Source organism: Panulirus ornatus, chromosome 67 (genome assembly GCF_036320965.1).
Source record: "Panulirus ornatus isolate Po-2019 chromosome 67, ASM3632096v1, whole genome shotgun sequence".
In the NCBI taxonomy this organism is placed as follows: Eukaryota; Metazoa; Arthropoda; class Malacostraca; order Decapoda; family Palinuridae; genus Panulirus; species Panulirus ornatus.
The window spans coordinates 9,980,284-9,994,632 of NC_092290.1; the positions used below are offsets into that span (position 1 = coordinate 9,980,284).

Genomic DNA, 14,349 nt, shown 5'->3' on the forward strand with positions numbered 1-14,349 from the left:
ACTGGGGTTGATGTGCTGACAATGGACTGAATCAGGGCATGTGAAGCATCTGGGGTAAATCAAGGAAAGGTCTGTTGGGTCTGGTTGGGGATAGAGAGATATGGTCTTGGGGCATTACACATGACAGCTAAAGAATGGATGAGAGCAGATGTGGCCTTTCTGTTCCTGGCACTACCTTGCTAGTGCAGGAAATAGAAAAAAAATAAGTGTTATTGGAATCCATCTGTATAAAGTTATGCCACAAGTGAAATTTCATCTTTGGCGAGGTTGTATCATCAATGGACAAAAAGGGGTACAGCCTCACCAAGAAACTTTTCACTCCCTGGGAGTCCATTACTCCCCTACTCCTGGTTGGTGTGCAACCTTGACACTTCTGGAGCTTTATAAAAATTATTTAATCAAACTAAAATGACTATAATTTTCTTTTATTTCACCTGAACAATGAAAAATAAATAGTTTCTTTCTAAGCACCACAACATTTGGGATTTCTTTACAAACTTGTGAAATAGCCTCATTCTTAATCTTCCTTTCTGTCTAATTAAGCAAACAAGAAAAGCTAGTAATAGAAACACCAATACACTTGAGAATCATGTATTATCAACTTAATCACTGTTTTCAATATAATAAAGTTACTGGGTTCTTGATAATTTCTTAAGTTCTTTGATAATTTGCATAATTCCATATCATTAATGGAGTCAATGCCAGTGGCTTTTAGCTATGTCCAAAGGAGATTTGTATCTACGATGTTTGAGTCAGGTAAGTTGCTCAGTCTACTGTCCAACTTGAAATACATCATGTAGTTGCTAGTTCTCTCCTTATTTCATGGGATAACCATGAAAAATGCATAAACTCTGTTTTTAATCAAAATAAATCTTTTAATTCATTAGTTTGTATAGTAGACAGTAAGGAGGAAATGTGGCAGCAGAGCAATGATGATGAACGGAAGGGCAATATTGAGGCCCAGGGACAACATCAGGAACAACACCAGATCATCTGCCGGTAAACTTGCCTGATAGAGTAAAAAAGAAATAATCACAATTAGAGTCTGGTTATCACAACCATTGAATATTTTATATGAAAATAAACAGTGTACAGAGTCCCTATGAAGATGTTTACAGTGTTCACAGCTTTTTACATCATTCTCAAAATTCTAATACTTGATATACTACAATGAGCAATCATATAACTTCAGTTATCTAAATTCCATGAATACATTTTAACTGAAATTATATTCAGCAGAAAAAATAATTCGGCTAAACTGGTCTTCATAAATAACAAATGTTTCATTCTTTATGAATACAACAACACTGTAACTTGAATAAAAAAAAAATCCAATAGAAATTCATCCTGACTGGATTCCAATTATTGTAGTTAGAATGAAAGTTTGTAAGATGCATCCTGAATAACTCTTTCCAATCAAGCAGGCAGAGATAGGTACTACACAGAAATCCCAGCCAAAAGAAATGACCTCTTAAGAACCTACCCTATTTTGAGTAACCAACCAGAGCCCTGAAAAGCAAACCACTACCATGCAGTTCCTATTCAGCCATGTAAAGAACAACAGTCCTCGGTAAGACATCACCGATTGTTTTACTTTGGGGTTAAACAGACCAATGTCAACTGAAGTACAACTGAAATAATTCCTTTTTACAGCAAAGATAAACCAATTTTATCAAGTTAATACATACATCACCAAAGCATATAATGACACAAAACAAGAGAAAGAAACAATTTACTTTTATTTCTTTTTATCTGCCTTCCCTGCCTTAGTATCAGAAACAAATGAACAACTGCCTCACTTGCATACATGTAATCTCCAGTCATCAAGTATAAAGCACCAAAATCAAGGGACACCCTCCACAGCCAAGCACCAAAGACCATCTGACTTCGTCTGCCCTAGCACTGATGTCACATAACATCATCCCCATTTACCACATCAACCCAATTCATACTATCTAGTGCACACCTTTTGCCCTCTGAATGTTCAATAACCCAAAGCCTTTTTCACTGTATCCTTCAATCTTCCCTGTCTCCCCTTCCCACTTGTTCTCTCACATATTTCCTCTCAATCAGTCTTTCTTTTCTCATCCTTCCCATATACTCAAATTATTTCAGCACTCCCTTGCAGGCCTTCTCAATCACACTGTTCTTACTACCACAAATTCTTTACACAATCAAACTGTTCTCATGCATGTCATTTTTAATGCATCTAACCTCTATTTTTCCTCAGTGTTCAAGGCCCCTAAGGCTCACAACTATACAACACTATACCTTTAAATATACCCAATTTTGCCCTTACAGACACTCTTTCTATACACTCCTTAATGCACTCAAGGCACTAGCCCTTTTTATCATCCAATGATCCAATTCATCGTATATGGTTTCATCAACTGCCAAGTTCACAACCAGGTATCTACACATATTCATACTTGCTTGCCTTCAACCATTCCTGTTGCTGCCCTGCCACACAGGAAATAACATTGCTGCCCCCTGCTTCAGCAAAGTTGTGCCAGGAAAACAGACAAAAAAAAGGCCACATTCATTCACACTCAGTCTCTAGCTGACATGTGAAATGCAATGAAACCACAAGCTTCCCATCTACATCCAGGCCTCACAGACTTTTCCATGGTTTACCCCAGATGCTTCACATGCCATGATTCAATCCACTGACAGCACATTGATTCCAGTATACCACATCATTTCACTTCACTCTATTCCTTGCACACCTCTCAGCCTCCTGAATGTTTAGGCCCCAATCACTCAAAATCTTTTTCACTCCATCTTTCCACCTCCAGTTAGGTCTCGCACTTCTCATTGTTCCATTCACCTCTAACACACATCCTCTTTGTCAATCTTTCCCCACTCATTCTCTCCATATGTCCAAACCATTTCAACACACCCTTTTCTGCTCTCTCAACCACACTCTTTTTTATTTCCACACATCTCTCTTACCTTTTCATTACTTACTCGATCAAACCACCTCACACCACATATTGTCCTCAAACATTTCATTTCCAATGCATCCATCTTCCTCCATAACCCCTCTCAGCACATTTACATTCAAAAGTCTCTCTTTTACATGCCTATCAAATAATACACAATCTTATTATGTCCTCTGACCGTCTCTCCTAGTCACATACATATCCTTGTGTATATCTTTCTTTTTAAAACAGGCATTCCATAAACTCTTCACCATTTCCATTCACAACACTAAGTACCCCATGCACACCAATTATATCCTCAACTGCCACATTACTCACCTTGCATTTAAATCCCCCACCACTAACACCCTGTCTTGCGCACTGAAACTGCTGACACACTCACTCAGCTGCTCCCAAAACACTTGCCTCTCATGATCTTTCTTTTTATAACCAGGTGCATAACCACCAATAATCACCCATTTTTCACCATCTACTTTCAGTTTTACCCACATAAATCTAGAATTTACTTCCATGCACTCTATCACGTGCTACTCCTTCCTTAGTTCTTGTCCTCTCACCAAACCTCGACTTTACTCCCAAGACGTTTCCAAACCATTCTTCCCCTTCACTCTTAAGCTTCATTTCACTCAAAGACAAAACATGTAGTTTCTTTCCACAAACATACTACCTATCTCTCCTTTCTTCTCATCTTGGTGCACTCCCCACTTAACTCCTTCCTCTGTTTCCTATTTAAGAAACTGGACTCAAGATATATTCAACCCAGCTTCAGTGAACTGAGAAAATTACCAAAACTTTATGCCTAACCCAAAGTGAAAGGGCTAAAACTCTCCTCCGAATATTTTAATGGCAATACAATCTGACTGGGCCTTCCATAAGAACTGTCTGTAGACTTTTAACTTTTTCATATTTTGAAATTTCTTTTCTGTACTGCAATCATCATTCAACCCATGCAACAACTTTGAAAAAATTTTGAAATATGTACAATGTCAACCAGAACATAGATGGATAAGTTATGTCCCATTTCAAGCAAGGGAAGCATTCTTAGAAAACTGCAATTAAGTTGAATTAACAAAGTGCAAAGGGAGATATGTTCCAGCTAGAACCTGTCCAAGATCCAATACTATTCAATTTTCTCACTAAATGTCATGAAAAAAAAAATAATCAAAATATATCAAAATTATTCAGTCAAAATGCAATATAAATAAATACTCACCAAGCAAGTTAGTTCTCCAGTGCACTGTATGATTGATGATTGTCATGCAAGATGAGATGGAGCATTCAGGTATGTGGGATATATGACCATCAGGGTCATCAACTAGCAAAAACAGTCAGTGTCCACATCTTCATTACAATACTTCTTACTCTATTTGTTATCTCCGTTGACAGTGAAGTTGATAGGGCAACAGATTCTTCAGTCTTGGTTGCATTTAGACGAATGGACCGTATGCCTAAATTGCTAAGATTAACCTCACAGCCAACCATTGTATGGCCATCTCCACTCTCAAATTGTTGAGGCACCCTCAGCTTGGCTTCAAGCGTTATACTAGCTCGTGTTTCTTCATGAGGAGCTCATGAGATGACCTACTTGGAGGCTGCCATGATCCACAAAAATATCCGTAGCGAGTGCAAATATCAACAACTTGCCAAAGCAAAGAGTGCTTTGCCTTTTGCCTTGTCCCAAGGCACAAGGCAAAATCGGTCACATGAAATACACACCGATTATCATATATCACTGAGTCTCATTTTCATGGTGTCTGAGTTTGGAAGAATGTGCAAGAGGAAAAAGTTAATAAGAATAGAACTAAGGTTATCAAATTTATCAGAGGAGAAAGACCGGCTGGTTGGAGTGTGAATCTGAATGGATAGAACTTGAAGAGGTGAGTTATAGATGGCAATGGATGGAGCCATAGCAGCTGAAGTGAGCCATAGGATAAATCAAGGGACTAAGGTCATAGGAGTGTTGTGAGTGGAAAAAGAGGTCAATGTTTGTAAGAACAAAGATAGGCATGTTTGATGGTAAAGTAGTCCTAACAGATTGTATGGATGCAAGGTGTGGGCCTCAAATAAAAAAAAAAGTACAGAAGAGGTTGGATAATCTACAAATAAAATGCTTGAGGATAATAAGTAGTGTGAAGATGGTTGATCAAGTCAAACACAATAGGGATGAGTGTAGCTGTATTAAGAGTATGTTTGAGGGAACCGAAGAGAGTCTGCTGAAATAATTTGGACATTTGGAGAGGATGAGCAAGCAAAGACTAAGAGGTTATGCATGTCAGAAATGGAGGGAACAAAGAAAAAGGGGAGAGCAAATTGGGATTGGGAATATGGAGTGAAAGATGTTTTGAGTGATCAAGACCTGAACATGGAGGAGGGCATGAGATGTGTACAATAGAGAGCAAACTGGAGTGCTGTGATATAGAGGGTATAATGTGCTCTCAATGGGCTTTATCAGAGCAAACGAAGTGGTCAAAGGAAACCATCATGGAAAGGTCTGCAGAGCTTTGCTGTGGACAGGGGGATCTGGGTCACTATGTATCATACATAACAGCTAGACAGTAAATATGAGCAAATGAGGCAGTTCTTCATCTGTTCCTGAGATTACCTTACTACAAGTGAAAAAAGTCTGAAAAAATTTACCACTACATGATGTTTTTCAATATTTTCAAGCATACTTCCCACGTATTCCCTGAATGTCGTAGAAGGCGACTAAAAGGGAAGGGAGCAGGGGGCTGGAAATCCTCCCCTCTCGTTTTTTTTTTTTTTTTTTTCAAAAGAAGGAACAGAGAAGGGGGCCAGGTGAGGATATTCCCTCAAAGGCCCAGTCCTCTGTTCTTAACGCTACCTCACTATCGCAGGAAATGGCGAATAGTATGAAAGAAAAAGAAAAACATCTAAGCATATGAAATTTGAGTTTTGAATACGGTGCATCTATTTGAAAGTGATCTTAATTCAGAACAGCATTTAAGTATTTTGGCCTAGTAACTAAGTTCCAATACATTTCCAATTACCACTGCCACAGTCATCCTTTTCAGCTCCTTTCTTTGGGAGAATAAGCACTGTAAATGAACTGGAGTTTGATAATATATGGTATACCAACAAATGGGCAGCATACATGCCAGTCTTTCAACTTCAGAGAATGTGATCCTGACAACCATTCAGAATTCAAAATCAATGGGAAAAAGCCTTCTACTCAAAAAAATGCTTTCTGCAGCATTTCACAATCGGTGCTAAACAGGAGATACAAGATGCCACTTTTGAAATGAGAAACCTGATTTGTCCTCATCAAATCATTTAAATCTGAACCACACTGATTATGTGGAGTTTCTGAGACAAGAGAAATCTGTAATCACTGTTTGGAAGATTTCACTAGGTGACTCACATCTCCATCTCCCATTTGAGAAATGTATCTAATGTAGCAGTTTCATACCTGAATCATTGATGCTAATCTTCCAATAAGAATCCCTCCCTTGATGGTGAGGATTGTGCGGATAAAATTTCTTGGGGTATGCAGGACTACTTGCCTTTGGTCTGATGATAATCCCAAACCTGTGTTGGTAGAAATATGTTCATTAATATAACAAAATACTTCTCTTACTGGGGTTGTACCATACTTGCTAAATAACAAACTTAGTAGTCATACTCTTGTTTACACATCTTTCACTACCTCCTTCAACTTCCTACCCTTACTCCAAATTGCTCGCTCTCATCTCCCTGAATATCCCATTCATAAGTAAATTAAATAACCATGATCACATCACACACTCCAGCAACAGAACCATGTTCACTTAGAACCATGCACTGACCTCTCTTTCTACTTGTGTACACACCTTACTCTCTTGACAAACTCTCCTCACCAATTCTAATCACTTTCCTCCCTTACCATATATTCGAATGTTATCAACCACCAATCCCTCAGTGAATCTAATGTTACTATAAAAGGGCCACTTAAAGCTGTTGCATACCAATGACCCAACCATTAACCATATTTAATATTTCCCATATAAACCAGCACAGTATAAACAAGAGGAATGGGATATACTAGGAAGGAATGGGAAGAAGGAATAGGTAAACAAAGACATACAAGTCTAAGAGGTGGCAATACTAAGAAAATCACAATAATAACAAAAATAACTACATCATCTACAAGTTGTTTTATACGTAATTGCCATAGCTTTGTTAATATGTGTTTACTGTACAACATCAGTATTTCTCTGCTGCTTGTCTCACCAGCTTGAGATATTCCCTGTGAATATTCATGTCAAGACTCAGCATACTTAACAAGTATATATATATGAATAATCAAAATTGGGAAAAACACATTACTCTCAAAGCTGTCTGTCCCCAGCAGCATGCTGTACACCCATACATGAGCATTAACCTAGAAAAAAATGTGAGTTATGCTTTGTTGGTAGGAAGTAAGTCTATGACAGTATGTGACATCCCTAAAACAAGCAACTGTTGTGGATACCTTTATGTTTAGTTACAGAGGGTTAGCATAAACTTATGCTAACTCACTAAAATACAGAGGGGATGCTTAGTCTCGACAAGAATATTCACAGGGAATATTCAAGCTTGTGAGACAAGCAGCAGAGAAATATTAATGCTGCACATTAAACTCATTAACAAAGATATGGCAATTATGTACAAAACAACTTTACATCACAAAGTTCTCAATATATTTCCTCTTTATATTAGTGTGCTATGTAAGCAATATTCATATCTGACTCACCTAATCCTAGAGCTGCCCCTGTAAACCTTATCATCAAATAGAAAGGTTGAGTATCAATCTTCACATACTCTGAGCGCGTACAGTATTTAAGGGCTAATGGTATAGCCCATAAAGGATCCAATCCTTTAGATAGCAAGAGTGAATAAGCCGATATAGCTGTGAAAATGAGGAAGGCTGCCACTATTACAGCCCATACCTTGCTAAGTCTCACCAACCACTTGCTATTCCATGCCACATGACCAACTATTAACCCTGGGGAGAAATGAAACAAAATCATTAATATTAACAAAATTCAGTTTTAGTGCTTTTTCTACTCACAAAGGAAAGACATGGCAGATGTGGATAGCCAAGCAGCTTTTCTTTACCTTATCTATATCTAAACTTACATCCCCTTAATTATATACTCCTTAACACTATATCCTGTAATACGCTAACACCCTATTGTATTGCACATGTATGATGAAACTGATATACTGCAAAACATAAGGACAAGGCATAACAGATATACCATAAATATACTTTGGAATCACAGAAAACCAATAAGAAGAAACAAGTAATCTCTCAGAAGTAATTGATGCTGCATAGCATGAAATACACCAAGAAAAATACATGTAACAAGGTTGCACAAAACAAGCACAGCTGGCAGACTTCAAGCACCTGAGATGAATTTTCAACGATGGAAATGTGGGATCTGAGATTACTGTTTAGGAGACATCAAATCTGGGTGGAATAAGAAACTGTTCAAAAATGAATCATCTAATTAGAATCACCATGGTACAAACTCCCTAAGGTCTTAGTTTGCTCTTCATGATGCTACCTCATTAAAGGAGGAAACAGCAAAAAAGCATGAAAGAGATATGACGTGCAAGTGGTGGTCAGAAATTAAAGAACACATTACCTTCATTAAGCAGATAAAAAACAAACATGGAAATGCAGACAATGAAAAATGAAATTAAAAACTGTAATATAACTGAGATGAAGTTTCTGTATATGATATGGCATATACAGGAAAAAGTCATATGCCTGGCAGCAGTGACCACCCTAATATCTCAAGTTTGATTCACACCAGGAAGTCATTCTTTACAATTATGTCACATCCATTACGTAAAGTCATGCACAGGAAGTAACCTCAGGTTGTCAAAGGGCTAAATCAGCACTCACATACTATATCAGCAGAGGTGGATCACTTCAAATATTACCAGGCAGTACATATATGAGGTGCCAAGGTATAAGGTGTTAAATATAATAACAAAAAAAGGCTAAAAGCTTGCAAAAAGCAGAGACTGATAAACCAACTCCATGGAAAAATAAACCCTCAAAAATTCCATGATTTCATGCCAATTTCACCACTATCCCTTCCACAAATATGGATCAATGACCATTCCTAATTCTCCAGTGAGCTGAATAAAAGAAATCACCAGCTAACAGCAAGACAACTAAAGCATCCAAATTAAATGATGTAATCCCTGAAGACAGGGAAGAAATAATACTTCAATATCTTCTGTATGATGCAAAAAGACAACTAAGAGCAAAAGGAGCATGGAGGCTGAAAATCCTCCCCTCCTGCATTACTTTTCAACAGAAGTTATAAAGGAGGGAGCCAAACAAGGATTTTCTGTTCTACAACTCATTCATGTACCTGACCCTACCTTGAACATGTGGGAAACAGCAGACAGATATGAAAGAAAAATTTTAGGAAATGATGATGATAAGTCACCTGATAATCACATAACTAGACAGAAACTAATTGAGTTAGATCACATAATCATATGTCTGATTTTCCCAAAAAAATACTAAAACTTCAGTGGATGACAACTTATGTCAACTAAAGCTTTCTCGCTTCCCCAATGGAGTAAATACAGGAAACATAATAACTACAAAAGGAAAGGAGGGAAAAGAACTCATGTATATCTTGCTGTTGTTGCTTGCCATACCAAGACGTATAACTAAATCAAGGAAATATTGCTCTGAATACAGCTTTACTATCACTGTGTGAGTCTTTTGTTTGATTCTGTTCAAAGGATGACTGGACAAAATTATCAAGAGACAGAAAAGAAGAACATTTTTTCGTATAGAAATTTTCCCTAATGACCTCAAGCGTTTCCGTAAAACAGTCTCTGTTGACATTTTATAGATCTATCAGTTTAATATTCTAACTCAAAGATTTAAAAAATCAATGAACTTCTAATCAGCCTTACCAACAAAAACTCCCAGGATGTTCTGATGGATAAAGTGTGCTTGTATATAAAGACGTGAAACAAAAATTCCTCCAATCCACAGGAAATATGCTGAGTAAATCATGGCTGCTAAAAGACCCTTTTGGCACAAGCTGGAAAAAATAATAGTTTTGGGTTAGAGACATTTCTGCACTCTGAAAGAATACTTTCAAGATGTACAACATGATTCACCAAATGATGGATACATAATAATTCAGTTTGTCAAAATACCAAATAGAAGTGTTTGCTAAGGGTGAGGTGTGGTCGTAAGCAGAGTATGACTGACAGTGCTGGAAAGGGTGCACCAAAATGGTTTAAACATGTGGAGAGGATAAGCAAAAGGAGATTAAGAGGATTTGTATGGCAGAAGTATGATAACCTGAGGTTAAAGGGAAGACCATGAAGGAGATGAAAGGATGGAGTAAAAGAGGCTTTGAGTTATCTGATTCTGAGCATGCAGGAGGGTGAGAGGCTTGTGATGCGGTATACAGGGGACTGTGACTGTGGATGAAGGATATTGTAGTAAGACAACATGAAAGTGGATGTGGCTTTTGTTTCATGATGAGATTGTGACCACAACAGAAGGATGTGATATAACCTCTGTAGTTGTGGCTGATACTGGTTAATGGATTAGGACGTGACTAAGAATATAACTGTGGTAGCAATGGCCCCAGTGTTTACAATGTGATGTAACTGTGGTTGTCTGGAGAGAATGGCAGATGTGGCAGTTAAATGAGATCTGGCTGAAAGCAGTAATGGCTTTGACTTAGGAATACAAAAGGAACCAAACATTCAGTCCTATTATGTTCTACATTTTATGAAACAACACAACTTCTGCATCCAGTCTACCCTGGGAGAGATTATCCACAAGATACAAAGTATATTACTTACTTCAGAGCTTTTGATTTCCATATAAAGAGAGAAGTGATGCCTCTGGTGGCCACATAAAATAGTGCCACATTCAACATGAGGTGTCCAGATGGTGTGCCAGGTCCAGATTCACAAGTATTTGGAAACTGTCGCAGTGTTGGTCGAGTTTCATCACTGTAGAGTGGAGTTTCGCCTATCCACCAATATGGGCGGTCTCCCTTGAAAATCCTGTCCATTTGAGAAAAAATAAATTTATAATGCAAAAACTATGTACAGCACATGCAATTTCATGACAGAAGTCAATAAAGCATCATTCAAAGCTCTTAATCTCCCTTCACGACAAGCATATCAATAATGTACCAAAAGTCAATCTGCTGTTGAGTGAATCATAATTTACTGTTCAACATTCTACTATCAGTGCCTTTCTCATCAAATAGGCACATATCAAATACAAAATAAAGTCATTTAAGGCATCTGCAAGCTCATAAGCATATAGACAAAAAATTCTTGATAAGGGACCCCTTCATTAAATCAAATGAGAATTCAAAATCCTGAAGCTATTTAGCAAAAATTAAATTCTTTCTACTCAATAACATAAAAGAATAAGTTTTCCCACTGTAAAGCAAGGTAGCTCACACAGGTGATATACCAAATACACTTCTTTTAAACTTAAATATAATCTACAAAAATATCCTTCCAACATGCATAATCCCATGCAATTTCCAATAGTTACACCACAAATCCACTGAAAATTATGCATCACTACATGATCATGCAGCTTTGGTGGGGGTGACAAAATTTTAAAATGATGATGTTGCACATCACAGAAGTCATCATCCTTACTACATGGATTACATATAGCACTGTAACCTATCCACCAAGAAATTACATGAAAAATGAAATAGGTGTCATGTCCTTTCACACTTCTGTCATTAAGTAATTCAAGACATATGGTTTACAAAGTGAAAAATATCTGTGACTTACCATTTTAAAATAAGATTAGACCATTCTGCCAATATTGATGCCCAAAGAGCCCTTGCTCCAATCTCATTACTAAGACCAGCAAGGAGAGGAAAGAAGAATGTAAATGCCTCACGATTGTCTCCTAATACAGATGCTTGCACCACCCATGATTCGTAAGACTGTAAGCTGAAATTATTTTGTGTGAGTATTAGTTTAAAGAGCCAAGCAAAATTAGAAACTCAAACACATTCATTTACCCATCAGTCCAATATGCCGCTTCTACCAAAACAAGGTGGCCTAAAAATGACAGGACATTAAAGGGCATCTGTGATATTCACTGTTATAAACTTTTAAATATAGTGAAAAGAATAAAATAAAGGGATTCATTATTCTATATCTTTTTAAAACAAAAATACAGTACAAGAATACAGTATGACACGCTCCATCTCATCTCACAAAAGCAGGACATCAAACCCTCTTCACCATCTTTCTCCAAGACATAACACAGACAAAATATATACACACTGTACTGACTCAATGGTCACTCAAAAAACCAGTCCGTCAGCCCAGTCTTAAACTATACTCCAATGGACAATCTAAAACTAAACTTCCCAGGCATGTACATGTTAGGTTTCTCATTTGCATTCTGGATAACCCCCATCTCTCCTGCAATATAAACACTGATTTAACATCTCAGAAGACCCATCAAGCCAAAGATGCTATTTCTATACCAAAGACACTGAACACTTATTCCTCACTTCAGCACTCACCCCACAGAGATATGAACATAATATTATCACATTTCTTGACCTGCAGTCCTTCACAGTGGGTGTGACTTTTTTAAAACTAAGGGAGCCCTAGAGAAGAGAATCCTAGGGCAGTAAGGTAAAGTAAGGCTGATCCATATGTTTTAACTTAGTAACACACTACTTTCACTTATTACCACACCAAATTGCTGATTTAAAAAAAAAATCAAATATCACTACAGTTCTGAGTATCTGACTATATACAGTGACTGAAATTATTCAGAATATTTTTTGTGAAAGCCTTCCATTTCCAAATTTGAAAGAACATAAAAACATCAAAGCACAAACATTCAGCAACTGTGAAAGAAAATATCTCATCTGCCATTCACTACCCTCATGCCCATACTGAACAACCTTCTAAGGGATCAAATGCACAGTAATCAAGTGTTAAATTCTATAACTAATAAAAGAGATAAACAACAAAAGATTTTTACTGAAATATATAAACTTGCATCTGATCCAACTTACTTTTCTTGTAACGTGGAAATAACCTCCACACTTTTGAGGTTCCACTGTTCACCAATACTGAGGTCTTTTATATCCAAGCCCTCCATATTAGCTGTATATAAACACCAAATGACACAGTATCATTAAAAAAAGAGACTGTTAAACATACATATAAAAAAAGTCTTTAAATATCAAAAAATGTTTTCTCCATCTACGGTAGTTTCCCATGAGCATGAGATATAAACTCTATACATAGACTGTACGAATTAGAACCTTCCAACCATAAGTATTTCTGCTGACGTAGCGCTAGTTTTTGCCAACCACTTATTTATGATTCTGGAACTTTGAGCACTTCAGGACTGTACTCTGTCAACCAGCAACCATCACTGAGCTGATGTCACTGACTTACTCACGTTCAAGATATCAAAGCTCAAAATCTGGAGATCAAACCAGCAATCCAAGAGCCTTGAGACTTACATTAATTCTAAATATGAATCAACATATATCAACAACAATGTCATCTTCCTACCACAGTTGTTGAATGCACTGGAAGTAAATACCCTATGCGGATAAAATTCACAAATAAACCTCTAAACAAGTGAATATCATAGATAACATAACACTGTAACAATTTTCAAATATCAACCAAAATGAGATTAATTTGAATTCCTAATTGTGATAATTTTCAAATTCAAGAAGTTAATTCGAACTGCTAAAGAAAGGTTAAGTAGTTTTAATAGACCCTCGTTTAGTCTAGAAGTGTTTCATTTTCACCCAACTTTTGCCCGGATTATCACAGCCAACCCCACTATCATAATTTTGGATCAGTAGATCATCTCTCTCTCTCTCTCTCTCTCTCTCTCTCTCTCTCTCTCTCTCTCTCAAAATGGATCTCTGAGCTAGACTAAGATAGGTCTCTGAGCTAGACTAAGATAGGTTTTTGCTTAAACCTGACCGAACCACAGTAACCGAATTAATTCAACCGTACCTATCCTAAAAAAAAAGTTAGAGAACGTGTCTTCAAGTAAGCCACATTTATATTCGTATATGGCATAGCACACGGAACCATGTTACCCATGCTTGAGTCAGTTGTACTAAATATATCAAACGTTTCTTTCAAATATCTATGTTATATCTATGGTGCTCCTAGAGTGCAATATTACCATAACCTCTTTTTCCTATTGGAATTTGTACATATCAATTCACAAAGAGTGAAAATGACACAGTTTCTTTACTAGAAGACGGTCTAGCTAACACGCCGACTGCCTTCTGTTTGTTTACATTGACGACGAACAGCTGATGAACGGCTCAATAAATTACTGGAACATAAAGAAAAAAATTTTATTTTTCCTTTTTCACATAATATAGGAAACATA

At 37.1% G+C, this 14,349-nt stretch overlaps 1 protein-coding gene across 2 annotated transcripts; it reads right to left on the minus strand.

Moving 5' to 3' along the window:
• Positions 1 to 411: 411 nt before the first annotated feature.
• LOC139747188 (glucose-6-phosphatase 2-like) lies at positions 412 to 14,274 on the minus strand. Of its 2 annotated transcripts, none has more exons than XM_071659179.1 (8): positions 14,137 to 14,274; positions 12,995 to 13,085; positions 11,742 to 11,906; positions 10,779 to 10,985; positions 9,870 to 10,000; positions 7,672 to 7,923; positions 6,370 to 6,488; positions 412 to 1,009 (listed from the first exon to the last, which is right to left on the minus strand). In XM_071659179.1, exons 2-8 carry the CDS (start codon positions 13,078 to 13,080, stop codon positions 884 to 886), a joined length of 1,086 nt encoding a protein of 361 aa, XP_071515280.1. In that variant the 5' UTR covers positions 13,081 to 13,085; positions 14,137 to 14,274; the 3' UTR covers positions 412 to 883. The 2 variants fall into 2 exon arrangements, with proteins under 2 accessions (XP_071515280.1, XP_071515281.1); XM_071659180.1 differs by having other exon boundaries at positions 14,209 to 14,232.
• Positions 14,275 to 14,349: the final 75 nt, after the last annotated feature.